Source organism: Natator depressus, chromosome 1 (genome assembly GCF_965152275.1).
Source record: "Natator depressus isolate rNatDep1 chromosome 1, rNatDep2.hap1, whole genome shotgun sequence".
NCBI lineage: Eukaryota > Metazoa > Chordata > Testudines > Cheloniidae > Natator > Natator depressus.
Window position 1 is genome coordinate 99,079,480 of NC_134234.1, and position 23,956 is coordinate 99,103,435.

The following is a 23,956-nucleotide window of genomic DNA, read 5'->3' on the forward strand; positions in this document are numbered from 1 at the left end:
TCCAGAATAATTTGCTGTACCACCATTTTTGTGCCAGGATAGCTAATAATTAAACCATTCGATACTCTGCATGCATTATTTGTCATGAGTGTCAGAAAGGCCCAGCAAGCTATAACAAAATAAATATTAGTATTTTAACTGCTGGAATAGTCAATTTGGATTAGCTGTCACTGCAGAAGCGAGATGTGACATAGTATATAGTGCATATAATCTATCTATCATTCTAGCTATCTATCTATATATCCTGTCTCTGCACGTAAAGATATTCGTAGGATGTGTCATTGTTTCATTATTAGGAGCCAAATCCTGCAATTCTTCTCCCTTTATTCAAGCGATTAGCCCGGTTGGCTTAAGTGGGAAACTACTCAGGAGAGTAAATATAGCAGAAATTGACGATGAAGAATGGATATATATAGTTAGAACCTCCCTGTTTATACACATATTTGTTGACTGAAATTCGACTCTAAATAACAAAAAGAAACATTCTTTACTTATGTTTTTGTTGGATATAATCACAGTATCTCACAAGACCAAGAAAAATATGCTAACCATTTATATTATTGTTCTTCACTGGCGTGCTATGACCTTAAGTACAAAAGTATCTATCTATCTATCTACACACTGTATGTGTGTGTTTGCTCTCTAGTTATCTCTCATCTATCAGTAAAGCACGTGCAATACATAGAAAGAATATTTTTATTTATTTGCTTGATGATCATTCTTGATTTCTTATGGTCGGGTTTACAGAAATGGAAGGGCGTTTTTATTTAGGAGGCATCATGTGTCATAAAATGAACGGGCAAGTGTGTGACCTTATGTGTGGCATAGTACATAAAAATAGTTGTTTATCCCTCAGTTTCATATTTTAAAACCCCTGTAATGTAGTAATGTATAGTGCAATCTATTGTTGAAAATTTGTATAAATTAAACAATTCGTTATAAATCAGTAAGAAAATTATTTCTAACAAGATTATATTACATAAATTATCCTTAAAAAGTCCATACCTTACTTTATCATTTTCTATTTATTTGAACGGGCTTTGAAAGTGAAAAAAGCAAATAAAATAAACTTTAAAAATTATTTTCTATTCAAGTTTTCTTGTTGTTTTTTAAGGAATGTCTGTATCTTTAAATTCACCATAACAATATGAAGACAACGTTTAAAGGCTTCCAGATTGACAGCACCATGCACTGTACTAATAATATAATATCTCTATAAACTATATATATCATCACCAACACACTGCACAGAAGACATGCAGGAAGAGCTTGTTTTCACATTACATTGTTCATTCAAGTAAGCTGAAAAATATAATGATTTTTTTAAACAAACCACGGAATCATAAACAACAATCTATCACCAAAATTAATAATATAATTCTTTGGTGTGTTCTGTACTCTTCCAGAAAAGGATGATGTCCGAAAATAAATTAATTCAACTGTACAAAATAATAGCAGTCAGATACAAGTTATTAACAATGACAAGACTACATCAACCAGTCACAGCACACAAAACAAATTTCTACAAACCCTGTGGGAGGGGAGGCTACCTGTTTATGTATTCAGGGTCTCTGAGGATAAATTAGTGCTCTTTAGTTTATTTGTATGATGTTTATGATGGACTAACATTTTGCATGGGAAATGTGTCGTACCAACCGCAAATAAATTGACTAAGAGTTATCGTCATAGTTCCCTGACCTTTTTCTTTAATAGCTTGACAGCTATGCCAAAGGTCATGCACTCATCAGTTTTGTTTTTTGTTGTTGGTTTTTGTTTTTTTTTTTTTTTTTTTGCTCCAACTACAAACCTTTTAGGTTTTAATATTTGTGACAATTGTTTTCCTCTTTTAATGTAACTGACCACGACACATGGTCATTTGAGGATTGCATGGGAGGGGGCAGAATGAATACAGTCATGGTTTTAGATGTTGAAAAAAATAAAGCATTTTCAAATGAGTATCCACAATGGTATAAAAGGAGATTGATCGGTCTAAAATATCTGCTTTCACAACAGTGTCACAGCTTCTCATACTTGAAGATTTTGAAGTAATAATGGCTCTGATGTCCAAAGCTCTTTTGACCTAACAACAAACTCTACTACACACATGGTCTGACATAGCAAGATGCAGGATCTTCTCTTTTAAACAAACTTCGCTGAAGGGGACCGAATTCACTTTTGAATTTTGTGTGCTATATTTAAAAAAAATCACACTATCACAGTTGTCAGATAGCAGCGGTTTTCTTTTATTCTCCATTTTAGTCTCAAGACTCATAACGATACAAAATTGTGGAGAAATGTTAAGAGAAATGCTGCATCTTTTTTTTTTTTAAACCATTTTCACATCGTATACAGCTAAGGGATAAGGAAACAAGTCTAGGTATAAAATATCAGATTTGGGTGAAACCTAAGGACTCAGAATAAAAAGCAAAAATTACAAAAGATCTGAACTGAAAGCGGGGGAAAAAACCCATTTTTTAATATGTAACCAGTCCACGATTTGTTGGAAATTCAGCAGGCGGTGGTGGTTTACAATTAAGAGGCCATTGCGGAATTGGGGCCTACTCAAGCTGTTAAGAAGCCCCCAGAATGATATCTAAAGTATTTAAGAGCCACTCCAGGAAATGGAGAGGCCCTATCAGCTTGCAGGCTACATAATGAACACTCTTCCTCTCTCTCTTTTTTAGAACTATTGCGTTGGCATTGGCAGTGTATAATCTTGATGAACTGATCTGTCCATTGAGTTCCCTTGGCATCTTCCCCATACCTGCAAACATGCAACTTGGTTCACTGAGATAGTCCAGCTTGGTATTTTCATTTATTATTTTTTATAAAAAGGTCCAAGTGTCTTAATTAAATTAGTTAAGTGTACAAACACCATAGGGTTTTATATACTGAATAAATAGTGGTGATTCAACATGATGGCAATTCTATGCCATCCATTTATTTCAAGCTTTGTGTCATTACAGTTCAGGAGAATGGTCCAAGTACTCCCAAGTCAGAAACTTCTTCTTGTTGTTTTTCTTCTAATGGATAGTTCTGGTATCAGAGTTTCTATAAGCCTCTTCATCTTCAGATCCAGAGGATGTTACATTGCTGGAAGGTGTATGAAGGTTATTAGAAGCCCCACTAGCCTGACAGACGTACCACTCATTGAGGTTGGTGACCTGAGGGGAAAGATTGGCAGAGCGGCCCCTGGCTGAGTCCTGGCCAGGGGACAGGGGAGCACCTAGGGGGGTTCCTGCAGACTGATAACCGTGAGATCCAGGGGTAGGAGAAAGTGGTGGAGACTTGCAGTGTATCTTCATGTGTTTTCTTAAAGAGCTGGGATGCGTGTAAGATTTATCACAGCCTCTGATTTTGCAGTAATATGGCTTATCACTCGTGTGGACGTGGGAGTGTTTCTTTCTGTCACTGCTATTGGCAAACTTCCTGTCGCAGCCATCAAATTCGCATTTAAAAGGCTTCTCTCCTACAATTGAAAACATTAATAATTATCTTCTGGGGGAGAAATCCCAAATCTTGGTCATTTAAATTTCAGGTCAGAGCTATGGTTAGTTTAAAAACAAACAACAACAGCACTAAGTGGAACATTTCACAGCTCTTATAAAACACGGTCCCCATGGAAAAATTCACTGCAAATCGTTTCTCTGCTTGTCAGGAGGAGACTCGTGATATGGCTGGGAAATAAGGTTATACCTGCCGGAGAGTTCAAGCTGCACTGGTGTCAAATGAATAATATTTTGTAAACGGTGAAATGTTAACTATGATTTTCAAAAAGCCTCAGACAGAACCATAAAGTGTCTACTTTTTTCATGCACAAAATTCTCTTGCAAATGAAAAATTCAAACGATGCATATAACAAACAAAACTACCCCCATCAGTACATTTATCATCTAGGGGTGGCTTTGTCTATAGACTGGCACATCTTGTCCTAATCCTTTCACAATGGTTTATAGTATGTGGAGAATCTTTCCTGTTCGGAAATACAAATAACACCTGTTTAAGCACATAACCATAACGTCGGATTTTTGCAGACCATACTTTAAATGTAGACCAATATCTACCAACCTTTATTCACAACCTGCACGTTAGTGAGAATAATATACTGTAATAGCAAAAGACAGTAATAATGACAACCGTGGACTGCTATTGCGGTATCTATTTACCTGAGGCTAATTTGTGTCTAAAAATCTATAGCAAATCTATTTTAATAGCTTTACGCATTGCTTAACAGTTAAAGTGGTTGTGAAAATCTGCCTCAGGCCTTTTTGTCTGGCATACCTTTAAGTTCCACCGGGTCCTGTAATACAATACTTTGGTTCATGTGTATTTTGTTACATATAGCTGTGCTCCAGATAAACTCTTTCCCATAGTTCTTGAATCAGGGATGTGTAAATGCCTATTATTGAGATAACAGAGAAAAATGTGCCATATCATTTTATTACAAATGGAATATAATTTAGAAGAGTAACTTTTTTTCTCTGTCATATTACAGGTGAATCTGATATCTCTAAAATGCATAACACCATTACTGCAAACATTTATTTAAAACGCTGAAGTTTTATGCCATATTATGTCTGATGCATACTTTCATATGTATTTTGTTCCACATTTTCAAAAATAACAATGTACTTTAGCCCCCGCAATGGAAGCACTTCGAGTTTTATTGGAGAAAACCTTGTTAGTCAGTACTTTTTGTATAATTATAGAATCTTACAATAAAATATGAATTGAAAACAAGCACACTTTTGATAGTCTTTTTGTTTTGTTTTGTTTTTTTGGCTAATGCTATGCAAACATTTCTTTCTATATTCTAATTCCAAATCAAGTTATTCAGTTTGAAATCGTTCCGATACATTTGCGCTTAGTCACAATTATCAGCAAATGTCTAGCTCCACACAAAACAAACACTACTATCTCTCTCCTAGACCAGAAATTATGTTGATTAAGAAAACCACGCTGGTACTTTTTAAATGCAGTCTTCGTCTACACATAAGCGCTCACACTTCCCACTGAAAAGGATCTCACAACATAGATGAAGTCACTTTATCTGTTCATTTTATCTGAAAAATAGCGAATCTATTGGAAAATTTCGCTACATCTGTATTGTTTTACAAAACTGTTAGGGTTACATAGCCGACTGTAATGTGCATTCCGGAAATTCTTAAGAAAAGCTATTTGACAGATAAACTGATTTGTACTATTTGCATCAGACACAGAAATAGTTATTAAAAATTGGTTCCATCGGTGTTTCAAAAAAAGAAAATGGTTCTTTCAAGGACACCTAGATTGCAGTGATCAAATATATTTGGTGCTCTGACGAGACTTTACGTCAGAGTTTAACCATTTGCAGATTGCTCCAGTTTAACACTGCTAGCTGAAAAGGATTTGAAGATACACAAGTGCATCTTTGCAAAGTTCTTTCTGTGCAAAAAACACAGTTGTGAAAACATTTGTTTATGTTTTGCCAAAGAGTGATAATGCTAAACACTTTCCTGTTGAGGGGCCACCGTTTTTTTAATCCATATGTTCCATTAACATGATGAAGCAAACATCTTCGGGGATCAATAAAATATTTTGTTTGAGATAATGGATTAGTTACGCTTTACAGTGTTAAGCTATTAGACCGAAATAGTTTGGGATCATATTGTCCAGTGCAGCTTAAGAAGGGCGGGGGGGAAACCAAATTATAGACATATTTCTCCTGTTTGGGGGCCTATAAGAAAAGCACAAAATCCACTAATAATGAAACATAAAAATACTGTGGTTATTTTAAACAATGACACTAAGAATGAATAATTTGTAAATCCTTAGAGCACTTTAACTGTACATTGCAGAATTAGAGCTAGGTGGTAAAACACAAGGCTACGGTAATTATCTGATCTTTTCATTTGACTTTCAGATTTGGGTCTTTAAAACAGGTCAATATATCTTCTGTGCAGACATGTGTGTGCACGTTATGAGATGCTCCTGCCAAAGAGCAGCCTGGCCCGAGTGCCCTAAAAACCACTCCTTCCTCCTTCCCTGGGCCGGGCGTCAGCATGCTGGAGGGAAGATCTTCTTTCTCTGCTGCAGCCCAGAAGGGGCAGTTTGTCTGTTGCATCCTCCTTCTTCCGTTCCTGAAGGCTGCTGGTCTGCAATGGCCTCCCCGGTGGCTTCTGTGTATGTGTGTCAGTGTGTCTCTGATATCAGTATGTGTGTCAGTCTCTCTCTCTCTCTCTCTGTGCCACTGTTCGGTGTGAGCCAGTATCTGAGCTGCTCGCACGCGCTCTCTGTCTCCACATCTCTGGGTGTGGGGCTCGGTATCTGTTTGTATCTCTGTGTGTGTTTTTAGTCTATATTTATTTATATCGATCTCTCCGTCTGTCTCTCTCCCCGTGTGCGTGTATGTGTATATTTATTTATATCGATCTCTGTGTGTCTTTGTATCTGTGTATATTTATGTACAGTTACTTGCCGCTCGGTATTTATAGAGACCAGTCTCTCTGTGTATCTTTGTATTTACTTCTGCACGCGTGTGTGAGAGCTGCCACACCGCACCGTGTGCATCTCTGCGGACTGGAGCGCACAGAGATCAGTGATCGTGCGTGTTTTCCACTCTGCGGCTCCCTCCCTAAGTTTCTACAGCTGCATTTGGATGTCTCTCTGCTCTGCATTGGGGGCCACTATCCAGAGAAGCTGCAAGAGCCAAGGCCCAGCCGCCGCTCTCTTCAGCCGTGGCCCGCTCCCCCATCCGCTGCGGACCGTCGGACCAGACAGAGAAGGCGCCTCATCCTTGGGCTCAACAGCTAGGGAGAGCGGACACGGAAACTCGCCCCTTGCTTTGTAAACAGGACGCCAGAGTGGGAATTAAACCCAGCGGAACCCAGCATTTAACCGGTCCTGGTAGCAGCGAAGGGGTTCAAGTCCCCAAACTCGATGTTTCCAGAGGCGTTGTATTTTGTGCACTGTCGACCGTTACTCTCGGGGCTCCCACCCGGGGAAAGTTGAGAGCAGCCGTAGGAAAGGGAATGCCCTTCCCGAGTCATAAATCTGAGCGCCCTTTTAATTGCAAAAGGGGAAACGTGCTCTGTGGGCCGCCCTTTGTTGTTGTTTAGGGTTTCTTTTTACAAAGATAAATGAATAAGCCTGCTCCGCTCTCTCTCCCTGCCTCCCCAACCGCACTCCAACCTTCTGCTCACTGCACTGGAAATATGAGAAGGCTCCCGAGCTGCAAATCATATTTTTAGAATTTGGCACCATTCCCTTTTAACATGCAGGGGCCATCCCCACCGGCTTGCACTGTGACAGGGACAAGGAGCTAGTGGGGTGCTGTAAGTGTCGGGTTTAAGTTTTGTTTTCCAAATCATCGCGACAGATGGATACAGATACATTACAAAAACATGGTAGGGAAACAAGGATTCTCGGAAATGCCTCCAGCATTTCACTCGGGCCGCAATGCCATTAACAAAAAGCTGTCAGCCTGCCTGCAGGAGCAATCCTTCCTGGCTCGGAACTGAACTGCCAGAGCAGGGAGGGCTGGCTGTCCTCATCTCTCTGCGCATACATCTGGGCTCTTGCCTGACATATTCTGTAGATAAAATCTATAATCCTTTCAGCCATGGGCCATTTGGCTTTACATTGAAACAACACGTTGCACGTTGTCCGCTTTTCTCTTTGCAGCAACACACAATAAATCAAGAAAGCAATTATGTAAACTCCATTTCCTTAACTATCCTCCAAGGAATAATATTTGTCTACAACTATCAATCCCAACTTCGTTCATTTTCCTCGGAGGTTTGTTTTTTTTTAACCTAAACCAAAATGTCTATATGTAAACCAATACAAGTCCCATGAACAAAACCCTAGTGAGGGACCCAGTCTGAATGGGCATTTCCTTACAAGTGAAGGGTGTCCGTTTCCCCACGTTTAGCTTAGGCGTCTTCCTAAAATCACAACTTGCGCTGTGAAGACATGAAGGCTGCTTTGAAGTTTCCTCCTCAAAACTACAATAAGAAACTTCCTTACACACACACACACACACACACACACACACAAAAACAAACTACACCAAATGTTACTCATCTTGGAACCTTCAAACGATCAGCATTTAACCAGTGAAACTCCCTCTAGTCAAGTCTTTTTCACAGCTCCTAGCAAACACGTTCGCTTAATTTAAAGAGGAACTGCGCCCCCCCTGAATCCCCAGCCCCCACTTCAAATGAAACTCTGCCTGGGACAACCCACCCATGTGTCCTTCGGCTGAAACCCTGCCTGGGACAAGCCCCCCTCCTCCCTCCAGAAGCGCAGAAGCGGAAACCCCACCCGGTATTTTCGGGTGGGGTGGGGTTTGGTCTGCAGTGGGAGATCCCCGCTCCCCATATTCCACGAGGGAAAGCGGGGCCTGGCGAGACTGGCCTTGGTCTTCACCTCCTCCTTCCGGGCCTGCTGTTTCCCAGGCCTTGCCTAATTTCCTAGCTGTAGGTGTTTATCGGCTTAAATTTTTTGCTGCAGGTCTAGGGTTTGGCCGTGCGGTTGTGTGTGTGTGCGCGAGAGAGACAGTGTGTGTGGGTGTGTGTGGGTGTGTGTGTGTGAACGTGCCCTGGGTGCTCCTAAATTACTTATTCATGAAAAAGTCACATGTTTGAATGGCCGTGTGATGAGAGGAGGAAAAGAAAACAACCCCACCGAGGGAGCGAGGGAAATACCCACCTGTATGAGTGCGCTTGTGAATCTTGAGGTTCTCGGAGCGGGCGAAGACCTTGCCGCAGCCCGGGAAGGGGCAGGGGAAGGGCTTCTCCCCGGTGTGCACGCGGATGTGGTTGATCAGTTTGTACTTGGCCTTGAAAGGTTTCCCTTCCCGGGGACACTCCTCCCAGTAGCACACGTGGCTGCTCTGCTCCGGCCCGCCGACGTGCTCCACGGTGACATGGTTCACCAGCTCGTGCATGGTGCTGAAAGTTTTCGAGCAGGGCTTCCCGGCGGCGCTGGGCGGCGGCGGCGGCGGCGGCGGCTCCTGCTCCAGCCACTTGCAGATGAGCTCCTGCTTGATGGGCTGCCGCATGTACCGGAGGAAGGCCGCTGCCGCCGCCCCCGGGTGGTGGTGGGGGGCCGGGTGGTGGCCGTGGCTGGCCGCCGCCAGGCTGACGTTCAAGCCCAGGGAGCCGTAGCCGTGCAGCGAGGAGGCGGCGCCGTAGGGCTCGGCCCGGCCGTACAGCTCCGCGGCCGCCAGCCCCAGGCGCATCTGGCCGTTCAGCGGGTGGTGCCCGCCGGGGGCCGGCTGCTCGTGCAGCGCCGGGAAGACCGGGTGGGCCGCGGCCCCGTCCGACGGGCCGTAGGTGCCGGCGGCGGAGATGAACACGCCGTGGTGGGGGTGCGGGTGGGGGGAGCTGGCCGCGGGGTGCGGCTCCCCCAGCGCCCCGTGCATGGCCGCGCCGGGCAGCTCCCTCCGCAGGATGAAGTCCCTGGCGCTGCTGGTGCCGGCGCTGCTGGCGGCGTAGCCCGGGTGGGGAGCCGGGGGAGCCGCGCCGGCCGGGTAGCTGCTGACCGCGGCGGCGGCGGCGCTCTGGGCCGCCGGCGAGGCAAAGGCGGCCGCTGTCTGCGCCTCGGGATGCGCCGCGAGAGGCTGCGCGGGGCTGAGTTTGAGGACGCTCGCTTGGGCCATGTGCTCGGGTCCGAATGGCGTGAGGGCCACGCCGGGGTCACTCCCCATCTCCCCAGGGTGGAGGTGAGCGGCGGGGTGGGAGTGGACGTGGTGGCTCCCCAGCCCCGGGAAGCCTGTCATAGTCTGATGAGGATGGGGCTGAGCCGCTGCCAAATCCGCTAATCTCAGTGTCGGGTTCCTCTTGCTCAAAGGGGGCTCCATAACTACACAATCCAGCCCATCTACACTCACTGTTGTTATTTTTTTCCCTCTGCCCGCCTTCAAAAACATGTATATATTAAGCGGCTCTTTAACTTCTTTTGTCTCCGCTCCTAACTCCGCTTATTCCTTTCCCCACTCTGTCCTCCAGCGATTGGCAGAGCGCTCACCACATTTGAGCGGCACAGTGGGGACTAGAGTTTGGAAATGGCGCTGGTGGGATTGGAGGGAGCCGAGTGATTGGCAGAGGCCAGGGCAGCGCGATTGGCTCCCTTTCAGGCTGGCTGCTCAGCGGGAACCCGCCCTCAGCGCTCTCCCCCTCTGGTGTCTTTCCCAAAGTTGGGCTGGCCGAAAGTTCGCGCTGAACCTGTGAGTGCCAGCCGGCGTGCCAAAGCCAAGCGTCTCATGCCGGCTACTCGCCTGGTAGAAATAAGGCCCTGGGATCAAACACGCTCTCACACACACTTACTCAATCACGGGACACTGGGCTTCCCAGCCATTCTGGGAAAGAGATTTTACAACTTACACACACACCCCCCCCTTACGGCTCATTCGGCTCCCTCAGCAATGTGCTTCTGTGTTTATTTTCAGGCTGCAGGCGTTTGTACTCGTGGGTTCTTCTGTTCAGCACAACTCTGCCAATTGGAACGGTGATTCGGGCAACTGTTTAAAGAAGCCAAGCCATTCGTTGAATAGGAGATTGTTAAATTCCGGGGAAATAATGTCTTGATGCAGCACTGGAAGACAAAACCTACACTCTAAGTACCGATTACAGAATAAAGCACAGTATTTAAGACATTAACTGCAGAAGCAGCACGTATTAAAACTGTAATTTCTTTCATTAAAAAATAAAATAAAAGGCATGTTGCACATGGTAGAAGCGAGTTTTGGAAGGGTCTGCTCAACGTGTATTCTCGAGCTTTATACAGAGATATAAAACACTTACTATTCACCATCAGGCAACATAACTGCGCGGTACATCTCTCAGATAACGTGGCTGGAAAGATACAAGCGGATCTGAGACTCTTTTCACTTACACATGGCTCTACAGAGAACCCACAATCAGCATATTGTATAGAAAACGCTAGACCGGTCCCTTCATTTCTCACCATTTCAGTAACACTCCCAAATACATGAAGAGTCGATGAAAAAACAGCCGATGAAGTCACCAGATAATAAAATAATGATATGTCTTAGTTTTTCCTCTAGGGCGTTAAAAGTTTGATAGAATGGATAAATTACATGATGCTTGTTCTTAAAATTTAAAAGCCTCAGACCTTCTGAACGTTGTGCTGTATACAATCTGTGAAACCTTCTAAAGGGAAGCTATTAACTGGTTGTTCGTATCGATTTTTATAAACAGGTGCACAACAGTCGAAGAAAATACTGAAAGTTTCCTTTAGGTTGAAACGTTGTGGTTGTGTTAATCAGATGGCTCTTTTACGTAATTTGGCCGAGATGGCAAACATTTTTATAGTGGTCCTCGAAAGTGAAGCGAAGTTGAGACATATTCGCTGCTAGGCAATCTGTTACCTTTTTCTTAATAAATTATAAAGTGAAAAGACTATCCTTTGAACACGAAAGGTTGATGTCCCTATTTTGGTGTGCTACAAGGAAAGCTATGCTGAATTCTTCTGCAAACCAAATAAAATTCAGAAGCTACTGTCTTCTAAAGCAGCGAGATATAAAATAGCAAGAACTAGTATGACTGTTATACTTGGTGCTAAACTTGGCGTACATTCTGTACTCAGTGTAATTTGCTTTCTTTAGTGACCTGTCCCTGCGGAAGCTAAGCACAATGAAGCGGTCATTAGATACAGAAATCAAATAAACGAAAACATTGCACGTAACCTTCAGTTTTCTGTACATGTACAAGTAAGAAACTCTCCTTTTTAACGTTATGAGAGAAAACTTTGAACTGGGGATCACATGAGAACTGTCATCTTAGTTCAGAGTATCCCTATCTAACCAGTGCTACTGACAAAAGTGTTCTCGATGAGGTAATAATTCGGGTTATGTTGCTTGTTTATTTTTCGCACATGTTTAAGAAAAGCCTGTGGTGATTCTGCGATTCCTGCTTGAGGGTGGGTAAGGAGAGCGCAATTTGGACCATAATCACTTCAGAAACACAAGGGTTCACTTTACATTTCACTACATCAGACTGGGGCTTGCACTGTATTGCAGCTTTGTTTCACTCAGGAATACCTGCAAAAAGCGTTTGTAACCTGCCCCAAAAACGAGCTTCAGCACTTGCCTGAAGATCCTTCGGGATTTTAGTCAGGTTAGAAGAAAAGAACAAAAATAAACAACCCCTCGCTTTTAAAATGGGCTGCTTGGTGTTTTTACTATGCAATAAAACCTTTTTTCTTCAAAATAGTTTTTTACAAAAATTCTAAGCACTTTGTTTTATTGAATTACTGAGATTTAATGGTTTAATGGGCGAATGCATGGAGGAGAAGCTGTAAACGTGAATAATAGTATCGCAACTATGCGGTATCTTGAACACGCCTCCTTGTACAACTCTTGTTAAACACAGCATGATATGTATCTGTCATCGATTTAATATGTCTTAATTCAAATATATCTCCCTGATCAATTTCATTTTATGGGGACTGTAAAATAAAGAAAATATTTTATGGTTAAACAATCGTCAGAAAAACGCCGATAGACAAGAAAGACGTTTAAATGATCACATGAAAATTCTCTGAGTCAATCTCTGAGTAAACATAAACCACGGAAGATGTAGGCGACTGCTCAGGTACTTTGATTTTGGACGCAGGAACTAAAAAAAATAAAAATAATTAATCACCATCCAGGACGACTCACATGATTTCATACGAGGCCTAAATTGTCCTCAAGATACATATTGTGCTATATTTATCTATATGTGTGTGAGTACACAGAAAATCACGAAGACACAGCATGTTGGTGGGTATACACATATCCATACACACGCACAGCTCCACCTCCAGAGAGTTGTAGAAACCCAAAAGGCCCTTTAAACTCTGGTGAACAGGTGAATCACTAGTCCAATACAAATATTACAAATAAACGCTCAGATGGCAATTTATAAAAGTCATAATGAACTCTATTAGGCCTTGAAGCATTTTTTAAAGATTCCACTTCAAAATATATCACTATCTTGGCTTTTTTAATGTTTCCTTTAATTTTTTTGTTGATCGTTGCATTATGTAAATATATGCTAATGAGCACGAGCACCATTTATAAACGATCGCCTTTAGTGCACATTTTACTGATATTTAGGGAAAAGAGAACAATATCTTATAACATATAAACCTTCTGGGGAACACTTAACATTAAAGCTTTTCTCAACAAGTCCTTAAAACCTGTTAGTAGACCAGAACCAAGGTAGATTACCCCTTCCCCCTCCCCCCCAAATTGGATTACTTTTTAGCAAAACAGTCAACAAGACACCCCAAAACTTTCCTCAGCGCCAGATTTGCTTAAACCGCTGCAAGTTTTATACACATGCGGTGGCGTGTCTGTCAGGGCGGCCCCACGTTCTTATAAGGTGCTCCCCCGCTCCATTACCTCGCGCCTTGTAAGGCTGTATTCACAGAGACGCCAGCATAACGCTTGATTGCACGCCCTTAATTATTGAACAGATACAAGTTTCTTTCCGATGGATGTAGGTAATTAATAAACGATAAAGGAAGTGAACAGGACGGCTTCCTGGCAGCTTTGCTTTGTTTGTAGTTTTGTTCTTGATCTAAGGGAAAAGACGTTCAGAATGGAAAATCCATGTTTATTGCAACGCAAATCACCCGATCGTCAGTCAGGCGTGCTTTATGTCAGGTTTATTTTCTGACAGGCAAGATATTGAAAATGCGACAGAATGTATCTGCGAGGGGAGACTAAGATTGGAAATGGTTTCAAGTATTAATTCTATGGTAGATTCTTCACACTAATAATGGTGGAGTCCTCAGAGTTCAAGGCTGATGCACCAATGGTTTCAAAACTCTTATCAGAAAACATGTGTGTGCAGAAAGAGTCACAGCCCCATTATGGGTGAAGTATATGGGTAATAATTATTTGAGACCAACAGAACAAGTGGAAAGAACCCTGACAAGCACATATGTGACAATAAACGGAAAGTATTTGTTGACATGAAGATTATCCATGCGCTCACACATGCCCTGTTTCACACCCCATCACTTCCCCGAAATTCAGATAGCAGACTAAAAGAAGCCAAGGTATGATTTGTTTGTACATTATACCTACGATTACACATTTATACATGACAGGCCCTTCTGCTTCTTTCAGAACAGGGTTCCCTTTACACACGCCTTTTTATTATTAAATGTTGTATTGGTTGGTATTGCAAGGTCGTGAAAATGCGATCAAACTGATTGCTCTCTGGTGCTACAGAATGGATGTATTTGTGGAATGCACAGTACAGTCAGTCATTGAAAGGACTCTGTTAGCAATGATTTCTAGAAGTACGACTTCTTTGGTGACCACAAAAGGGTAAGGAACATGGAGGATTTACTTTTGGTCACACTGCCTTGCGAGCGTTTAAGATTAAACGTCATATGTTCTTGCAATAAATACATGGCAGTGAAATGACCTAAAGGTAAAAAAGCAGCAGACTTTGGGATTCTAGATTTTTCCCCCTGCTGCAGTGCTCAACTGGATATAGTTTACACATGCTGTGTCTCTTTTAAACTTCAGCTGTTAACAATAAACGCCAACTTTCCATAGCCTCTTTTTCATATATCCAACTGAAGGTAGAAGTCATCATTATGGTACAATACAAATTGAGTGTATTTAATTGAATAGTATCCACTTAGTCCTAAATGCTTTTGTGATAAAGGATTGATTATATTGTTTGAAAAATCGAGAGAATTTATAATATAAACATATTGTGAATGAACTACAATGATATTTTTAAAGTAAATTTTTATATGGCAACAAAACTTGAAAAGCAATCATTTTCAATACACTACCAGTTAGTAAAAGCATGTAATAGTTCTAATGGTCTGATTTATTCCCTAGGACTTTTTTTTTAAATAGTAAATCGTGTTTTACATGGCGCAGTGTCTATTAAATTTAGTCAAAAATGTGGCGTATTTTTCTCTATATCTGAACGTCAACGTTTGAAGAAGCTGTTGAGATAAATCAAATGGTGACATTTTGACGGCTTTACTTGTATAAGCAATATGGTTACCATATGGCATTGTTATTTATGAATGACAGCATAAATTGTATTACAAAGTCTATCGCAATAACAGTGCAGTTTATTGGAAAGCTGCTTCGCTGTCACTAGCATTTATAAGGCAACCTCCATGTGAAAAAGGTATGTCAGTCAAATTACACATTCATGTTTAACGTCTTGCTTTTAGTGTTTTTGGTGTTTTTATTTTTACTGTTACAAAAATACTCCTAGTCTGGTCGGGAGTTCAGAGTGTCTCCTGTGACAAAATAAATCTTCAGTGTGATTCAGTAGCACAATAACAACTGTAAAAATATTGTCCAAGTATTCGCTGTTCCTTGGCCGATTCTTCAGTCCTAAAAAAAAATCCACTGTACTCTGCATCACTAAATCACTGGCAAATTCATTTTTATATAGGAACTTTTTATAAGTACTACTGAGAGAACAATAAATTTTAATGGTATGAAAGAAAGGTGCTCCTTTGTAGGTTCCCTATACGTTGTAGTGGGTTTTAAGAAATGGCATTTAAAAGTTACAACTTTGGCCGAGATTTTCATTATTTCCCTTTTCTTTTACATTACACTTCTATTAAACTCTGACAAAGAACTTTTGTTCCAAAGTGTGTTTTACAGAGGGAGGCTACAACACAACACATGTGGTCTTCACGGGTCATAGGTCGAACGGCCTAGAAGTGGCTAAGATCGGCAAAATCAAAGGTAACCTGCAACTTAATATCCTGTTGATGATCTTGTTGAATTTATGAGTGTCTGTGATACAGACAACGGTGCAAGTGATTCTGTTAAATTGCTCTGTTCTTTTCAGGTTAAACAGAGCATCATTCCCCTCTCTACACTCCTTCTCTTCCCTCCATACGGAAACAAAGCTTGGATTTTATACTGAATTTTGCTCATTTTATCTCTATTTTAAATCACTAATTCCATTTTTCTTAACCCTAGTATATATGCATTTAAATAGACGGTACAGACACGCCTTTAAATTGATCTTCACACAACCACACATTCTAGGCACATGTTCAGATCAACTTTTATAATACAACTAGTCCACACTTCCCAACATAAACAGCAATCTAGTGGGGGGGGGGGGGAAATCAAGCAGAGTTTAAGTTCTAATATTCAACTGTCCTCTTGAACCGTGGTACCTAGGAAGAGGAAGATTATAAAAGACGAAGACAATACACAAAGTTAGGAAAAATCCCTTGCTCTCATACCCTATCTGCATAAACAATCGGTAATAATAAGAGCAGTGCAGTTTTAAAGAGAAATACGTAAAACTTACAAAGAGGGAAACGTGAAGCGGCTGTTTGTTCTGCGGGTCTGACACCACTGCTCTGCGGGCACCTCCGCAAACCTGTTGAAAAACTTATTTAACTGAAACAGTTTAGAAGGGAATTTGACTGGCCCCTGTCTTCCCCCTAAAGAATGAGCTTAAGTCTGCATTTCTGGCAATGGCCCTGAAAGCGATTGCAGGGTTTTTTCCCTCTCTCTCTCTCTCTCTCTTTCTCTTTTTCCCTTTTCACCCTATGACATGGGGGAAAGGGGTTTTGCGGTTCGTAGAGAAATAAAGCACTTCTCAGAGGGGACGGCGACATGACTTTGAACTTGGATCAGCTCCTGTGTTTCCTGCAGAGACTGTAGAACTGGAGCCCTGAAAGAATAGCAAAGAGAGTCCAGCCTGCGGGGTCTCCGGCTGGAATTAACGAACTCTCCCCAAACTGTCCCAATGCAGCCGCCTGAAGCCGCAGAGCCAGCATACAGCAGCAGGGTGATCTGGGAATGGGAAAGAAAGAAAGAAAGAAAGAAAGAAAGAAAGAAAGAAAGAAAGAAAGGTAGGCGTTTGGATATGTTAACGTTATTTTTCTATGCAACATGTTTAACACCATATTTTTTCTTGGACATTTTTGGGGGCTCTTCCTTTCTGAGATGCAGAATCTTCCTTTAAACTCTTCTGCTGAAAAGTGGTCTAAATAATTAAGCATATGTGGCTATCAGTGTTTATGATTATTTGGTTTTCCGGAGGCAGACACTGTAGATAACTACGACCTCCAAGTTGTGCTCTATCTCCCTTGCTCTGATTCAGGGGGCAACCGTCAAATCCTCGTTTCTGAAATGTTGTAGAGAAAGGACAATATAATCTGTTCGCTGTCTGGCCATATAGGCTGTAGGGTCAATACAAGGACAGCAAATGCACTAATTCTGCAGTCTGGAAAGAGAATTTCGGGGAGCAGCACTCCCACGTAAGACGACATGACCAAGGGACGGCTTGGAAGAAGGGCTGGGGGTTTTAGCTAACAGAGGGGTATGTCTAGATTCATTTGGAGTTTGTGGGTTTTAACGATCATTTTAGATTAGAAGGAATTCCTGGTATTCATAAAGGAAACCCTCTCGTTTTACGAAGAGTAATAAACCCAGCGATATTTTTATGTTTCAGTTTGTTCCAAGGCAGGCTTTTAATTGTTTTTAACCATTTAGTGGAGGGGGGAGGATCCTAATCTAAGCAAATCAGGGGAGAAAAGCTATTTGCAACGTTCTGATTTCACATATCTTTAGACACTGTAATATCATCTATCTAATCTAATATCTATCTATCTATCAACAGAGCATTATAAAATCCTCCTCCCCCCCTCCCTGCAAAGTCCACTTGTGTTTGGTGCAGTTCACAATAACGTGAGGAGTGACAGGAATGTCGCTGGTAAGAGTATTTATTCCGCCTCTTTAAAAAAAAAACCCACTACATTTTGGGTTGATTCTCTCTGGTGAGCACAGAGATGATTAGAGTGAAAACGTCAGGTTGAGTGTAGAAAGGTCAGTATTACAAATATATTTTTTTAAAAGGGCCTGGTTTATTGGATACTGGCCCCAACATGATTATTTTCCAGCCACTGCAAAACAAACCCAACCAGGGGCCAGACATGGAGGGGGAGGGGAAGCGGACTTGTTTGCTGTGTCTAGTAATTTTTATTATTATTAATTATTATTATTATTATTCCTGCTCTCTAATCATAGGGTTTTCAAACAACAGCAGCACGTTTTGTTGTTCCGGTTATTGTTAGAAATTAGAAAGGAACCATCAAACCCTATCGCCCCTGCTCTTCAATGCACATGCATAGGCAGTCTGATCCCTCTGCTCTAGACAAGTGGTTTAAAAAACACCAAAGAGCTGTTTGGTGTTTTTCTCTCCCCCCCCCCCAGCCCCGCCGACGAAATTGCACCTATATCAATAGTGTGTTTGACTTTTCTCTGTCCCTTTCGACGATTTGGCCGCTTTGCTTTTGCAGCGGAGGAGAGAAAAGGGGGGGGGCAGTATTGGCAGGTCGGTCCCCCGGGTTCATGTTTTAAGCGCCTTGTTTTGCTCGTTTGTTTCCCCCAAGAAGGAAGACCGGAACGGGCAGCGGCAGGCTGGCTCCGGCGGCTCCCCTGCCTCTTGCCCCGATCCCTTCCCCCCCAGCAAAAAGAAACCGCGAAAAAAGGGTTTCAGTACAACCCCCGTTTCCAGCCTCGCTTGCACTTGGTGGCTGGAGCTGCGGCAGCCCCGCTCTGCCTCTCCCTGTGGCCGAGCTCAGGGGTGGGGTTGTGCTGGGGGTGGGGAGGGATAGAGCCCGGCGCTGCTGCTGCTGCTGGTGCTACTGCTCGCTGCTGCCGCCGCCGCCGCCCAGCCTCGGTGCTGGAGGGGGAGGCGGGAAGGGCCCGGGGAAGCGCGAGCCGCTATTAGCCGCTCTTGGGGGACGCCAGGATGGATGAGGCCAGTTTGACCAATGAGCGGGCGCCTGGCGAATGACCGGGCTGCTGTTAAAGGGGGCGTTTGAAGAGGAGCTGCCAGTCCAGTCAGAGAGTAAGAGAGAGAGGCTGGGAGAAGGGGGGGGAAGAGGAGGAGGAGGAGGAGGAGGAGGAGGAGGAGGGGGGGGGGAATAAAAGCAGCAGCAGCAGCGGCGGCGGCGGCAGCAGCGCCCACCGAAATAAACAGAGGCGGAGAGACACGGGAGGAAAATAAAACCCCGCACTGAGGGAGCAGCCAGGCGCAGGAGGAGAAGGGGTCACTGCCCCCAGCCAGCTCCAGAGAGGCTTGAGCATCTGCAGGGGCTGCGTGTCCTGCTGCCGAGCCCCCCACCCCCGCTCGGCTCGGAGACCCGGAGAGGGAGATCACTTTTTTTTTATCGTTGTTGTTATTGTTTTTAATCCGCATCTCCCCCCGCCTTCCTCCTCCTCCTCCCCTCCCCCCATCTCCCCCCCAGCTCAGACCCAACTTAAAGAAAGAGAGGAGGCTACAGAGCGAGGACAGAGACGCGTCCGATTCCTTCATCTGTGGGAATTCGTTCCTGCGAGTTTACTATGTGAGCCACATCTCATGCCAAGCCGAGAAGAAGAGGAATAAAAAAAAGGGGGGGGGGAGGGGACACCCCAGCCACAGCCGCAGGAGGCGCGGGGGGAAGCCAGCGAGGTGTGGGGGAGCAGGGAGGCATAAAAGGGGCCAGCTCTTCTGGGGGTGCGGGCTCAGGGCGGAGGTTGGCGGCAGTGACATTTCCTTGGCAGGGTGTGAGTGTGTGTGTGTGTGTGCGTTGCAGGGAAAGGCAACGCGATTGCCCCCCCTCCTTCCTTCCCTCCCCCCCCCGCTCCCCCTCCTCTGCCCTGCCCGCCCGCCCCCGCCTCAGCTCCTTTAATACACTTTGGTTCTCCGCCTGGCTGTGGACTCTTCTCTCGGTGGCTCGCTCGCTCGCTCGGCGGCTGCTGCTGCGGCTCGGTGCAGCGGGGGGAAGCCTGGTGCCTGGATCCTCCTGCTGCTGCCGGGTGGTGCCCGGGAAGGAAGAGGCGCAGCCGCGGGGGAGGAAGCGGAGCGGAGCGGCAGGACCATGCTGCTGGACGCCGGACCCCAGTTCCCTGCCATTGGAGTGGGCACTTTCGCTCGGCACCATCACTCGGCCGCCGCCGAGATGCAGGACCGGGAGCTGAGCCTGGCGGCGCAGAACACCTTTGTGGACTCGGCAGCCCACATGGGGGCTTTTAAACTCAACCCCGGGGCCCACGATCTGTCCCCCGGCCAGAGCTCGGCTTTCACCTCGCAGGCTCCCGGCTACCCGGCCGCAGCGTTGGGTCCCCATGCCGCCCACGTCAGCTCCTATTCCGGGGCGCCTTTCAACTCCACCCGGGACTTCTTGTTTCGCAGCCGGGGCTTTGGGGACTCGTCTCCGGCCGGCGGCCAGCACGGGATCTTTGGCCCTGCGGCCGGGACCCTCCATCACCCGCACACGGACGCTCAGAGCCACATCCTCTTCCCCGCCATTCACGACCAGCACGGCCCCCACGCCTCCCAAAATGTCCTGAACGGGCAGATGCGCCTCGGTTTGCCCGGGGAGGTCTTCGCCCGATCGGATCAATACCGCCAGGTCTCTAGCCCCAGGACTGATCCCTATTCGGCGGCTCAGCTGCACAACCAGTATGGCCCCATGAATATGAATATGGGCATGAACATGGCAGCCCACCACCATCACCACCCAGGTGCCTTTTTTCGATACATGAGACAACAGTGCATCAAGCAAGAGCTGATCTGCAAGTGGATCGACCCCGAGCAGCTGAGCAACCCCAAAAAGAGCTGCAATAAAACTTTTAGCACCATGCACGAGCTGGTCACCCACGTCTCGGTGGAGCACGTTGGGGGACCCGAGCAGAGCAACCATATCTGTTATTGGGAGGAGTGTCCCCGGGAAGGCAAACCTTTCAAAGCCAAATACAAACTGGTCAATCATATCCGAGTGCACACGGGAGAGAAGCCGTTCCCCTGTCCTTTTCCTGGCTGTGGGAAAGTTTTCGCCAGATCAGAAAACCTAAAAATCCACAAAAGGACACACACAGGTAATTATGTTTGGTTTCGAAGATTTAAAAATGGCTTATTTGTTTAAAAAAATGCACTTAAAGATGCTCCCGTGTGTAAAGACTTCCATTTTCAGCGTGCTGCAGCGTTTCACGGGGTGTTTTCTCCGGCTCTTTCAGTTTGAAAGGATTTTTTTTTAACTAATTGCTTTATTTCTGTGGTCATTTATTAATGTGGAAACATGTCAAGACTTGACTGTACTCTTTCCCTTTCAAAGTAAAATACAGGAGAGATATATTCATTAATACTATTAAAATATGGATTGACATAATTATCTATATGTAAGTAATGTACATATTTATATATGACTTTGGTGTGTATGCGTGCATAGGTATTTAAAATATAAAAAATCTCGTAGTGAGTGGCGAAATGTCCCTTTCTGGGAATGCTTTTCATTACATTTAAATGGTGTGAGTGAGGGCAATAAAATTTTCTAATTTTGAAAGTGTTTTTAAAGTCTCACGTGAGGTGGTTTAAGCTGGTGTTGCAACAGTTTATTAAATTATGTAATAGGTAGCAGAGGATTTGAGGTTCAGAAACTTACACAAAAATCAGGTCAGATATGAGAGAAGGACACAACACTTCCTGGTGGTAAACTGCGTGAGTTGAACAGTCACAAAACAAACGCATCATCCTGCTTCATAGATTATTCATTTACTATTACTCCCGGTTTAGAATTGTGCCAGAGTATTTCAGAAAAGACAGCCAAATATTTTAGCATCTTCGACTATAAATATTTACTTGAGTACGGGTAAGATCTATAGGCCAATTGTTTTCTTAAGTGTTAAGAATGAAGCTAGGTGCGAGACGAGCTTTAACAAGGTTTAAAATTTGAGAAATGTATTTGCATGAAATGCCCGCACTTAAGTCATTGTGTCTGAGCGGATGTCTTTAAGAAACAATTTAGGTGCTAATGGCATTTAATATTAAATGGTTCCCCCTCCAAATGGGTGGATGTTTGAGTTCTCACCTCCAAATTACTGTGAGCATTTGAAATTCTGGCAACAGGGTGAAGAAATTGTATGAAAATTAACTGGAGTATTTTACAGACATTTAGTTTCCCCCAGCGGATATGTGTTTACTTCTAAGATCCATACATGAAATAAAATGTGTCAAGCCTTAACTCTTCTGTTAATGGTTTATAGTTTAACAGGATATTGGATTTTATATGAAGGTGCAAACGTCTAGATTTTTTAAAATATGCTTTCGAGCCGATTGTGGGATAGCACCAGTTGAAACCAAACCAAATCCGTAAATTCACTGGAGCCATAGAGTTTCACCAGTTTTGACGGAGAACTCCGTACTGGTTTCACTGGGGTGTCCTGCTTAAAAAGCCATGGCGAGATATGGCTCCAATATTTTTGTATTTTATGATAAAATATCTTGTCAGTAACGAAGTGGTTAGTTCATAGCTGCACATCAAGGCGTCATCAGAAAACAATCCACACAGTGACATCAATCATTTGTTAACCATTTTAGTGAATTTGACGTTGGTATAAAGCATTAGAAATTTTAAAGAGGGGGAAAAAATTCTTCCTATGTACCCCTATTTTAAGGCAGGCATTTGTGGGTTATTGTGCAATAAGCAGGGGAGAAGTCCAAGTTGGTTGTTTACTATAACCAATTCCTCATTGTTTATCTTCCAGGAGAAAAGCCTTTCCAGTGTGAATTTGAAGGCTGTGACAGACGTTTTGCCAACAGCAGCGATAGGAAGAAGCACATGCATGTCCACACTTCAGATAAGCCCTATCTGTGCAAAATGTGCGACAAATCCTACACCCACCCCAGCTCTCTGCGGAAGCACATGAAGGTATAACACATTGCCGTGTTGCCAGCTGACATCCTCTGAGGGGGTCGGTCTGGGAGAAGGGTTTAGCTCGCGTTTTCTTTATTGGGAAGGGAAATAAAAACAGGAGCCGCCTCACCACCAGGTTGTAAAGCCCGGGAGCCTTTGCTTGGCACAGGAGGCCGGACCTGGGTGCCTGGGAGTGCGCTGGCCCTGCGAGGGAGGTGTGAGCTCTGGCTGGGAGTCCCTTGCGCACAGGGACACTTACTCCACCCTGTCTTGTTGCATTTGCTTTCCAGGTCCATGAATCTTCCCCTCAAGGCTCCGAATCGTCCCCGGCTGCCAGCTCGGGCTATGAGTCCTCCACCCCCCCGGGCCTGGTGTCCCCCAGCGCCGAGACTCAGAGCACCACCAACCTGTCCCCGGCGGCGGCGGCTGCAGCGGCGGCGGCGGCGGCCGCGGTGTCTGCGGTGCACAGAGGCAGCGGCGGCGGGGGAGGCAGCGGCAGCGGAGCCGGCGGGGGTGGAGGAGCCAGCGGGAGCCACAGCGGCCTCTCCTCCAACTTCAACGAATGGTACGTGTAGGGCCCTGCCGGACTGCTGGGCGAGGCCCCCGCGCCTGCCCTCCCCGCCGCGGAGGAGGGAGAAGCAGACACACACCGGGAAGGTGCTGGATCCTGTTTGGTTTGGGTTTAATTCTTAGCCAGCGAAAGGATTAACAACTCAAACGGCTCTAGAGTCCAGGAGAGCAAATCCCCGCCAGAGCCTCCAAAACAAAAAAAAATCCGCCACAGCTAAACTCCTCTTGTCCGTCCCGTCCCGTTCCCCCGCCCCCGCCCCTTCTCTCTGCCCCAGCACCGTCCAGCCCGACCAGCTGTGTCTATAGAGGACTCCTCCTTCCTCCTTCAAGGTGGTAAACGAAGTTTTATTCGATTCTTGGTGTATAGAAGTTCGTCCCATTTGTAAACTACGGATTGATTCTCTCCCATCCCCACCCCCAAAAAGTGATGGACTTTTTTCGTTTCTTTTCTCTTTTTAGTTCATCCATTTAAAAAAAAAAAAAAAGTAACGTGGAAGAAAATGGTTTCTTTTGTAATTGTGATAATGGATATTGTGTTCTTTTTAAAGAGGCAATTTGATTGTAAACTTAATTCAACTATAGACTGGGGGGAAAACTGTGCCAAAGTCTCCATTCTGTTACACACACACACACACCAACAACAACGCTTGTGAATGTATTTTTCTGTTAGCTGGGTTTACATGTGATGTTTTAG

The 23,956-nt window shown here is 44.5% G+C and overlaps 2 protein-coding genes and 1 long non-coding RNA gene across 3 annotated transcripts; 2 read left to right on the forward strand and 1 right to left on the reverse strand.

The window, feature by feature from the left end:
• Nucleotides 1-1,766: 1,766 nt before the first annotated feature.
• ZIC5 (Zic family member 5) lies at nucleotides 1,767-9,984 on the reverse strand. Its single transcript, XM_074963016.1, has 2 exons — nucleotides 8,692-9,984; nucleotides 1,767-3,469 (listed from the first exon to the last, which is right to left on the reverse strand). Exons 1-2 carry the CDS (start codon nucleotides 9,911-9,913, stop codon nucleotides 3,024-3,026), a joined length of 1,668 nt encoding a protein of 555 aa, XP_074819117.1. The 5' UTR covers nucleotides 9,914-9,984; the 3' UTR covers nucleotides 1,767-3,023.
• Nucleotides 9,985-13,810: 3,826 nt separating this feature from the next.
• On the forward strand, nucleotides 13,811-19,412 carry LOC141993507 (uncharacterized). The gene is made up of 5 exons (XR_012640878.1): nucleotides 13,811-14,055; nucleotides 15,635-15,730; nucleotides 16,761-16,860; nucleotides 17,631-17,723; nucleotides 19,264-19,412. It is a non-coding gene; the product is annotated as an uncharacterized LOC141993507 (long non-coding RNA).
• A 277-nt stretch (nucleotides 19,413-19,689) lies between these two features.
• Nucleotides 19,690-23,543, forward strand: ZIC2 (Zic family member 2). The gene is made up of 3 exons (XM_074963027.1): nucleotides 19,690-20,878; nucleotides 22,544-22,707; nucleotides 22,983-23,543. Exons 1-3 carry the CDS (start codon nucleotides 19,879-19,881, stop codon nucleotides 23,265-23,267), a joined length of 1,449 nt encoding a protein of 482 aa, XP_074819128.1. The 5' UTR covers nucleotides 19,690-19,878; the 3' UTR covers nucleotides 23,268-23,543.
• The last annotated feature ends 413 nt before the right edge of the window (nucleotides 23,544-23,956 follow it).

Excerpts from the sequence above, each read along its gene's own strand:
- ZIC5 (XM_074963016.1), bottom strand. The coding sequence starts at position 9,913 with ATGTTTTTGAAGGCGGGCAGAGGGAAAAAAATAACAACAGTGAGTGTA. Across the intron at positions 3,470-8,691 it reads TCACAAGCGCACTCATACAG|GAGAGAAGCCTTTTAAATGC; the intron begins GTGGGTATTTCC and ends TTTCAATTGTAG.
- ZIC2 (XM_074963027.1), top strand. The coding sequence starts at position 19,879 with ATGCTGCTGGACGCCGGACCCCAGTTCCCTGCCATTGGAGTGGGCACT. Across the intron at positions 20,879-22,543 it reads CCACAAAAGGACACACACAG|GAGAAAAGCCTTTCCAGTGT; the intron begins GTAATTATGTTT and ends TTTATCTTCCAG. Across the intron at positions 22,708-22,982 it reads CTCTGCGGAAGCACATGAAG|GTCCATGAATCTTCCCCTCA; the intron begins GTATAACACATT and ends TTTGCTTTCCAG.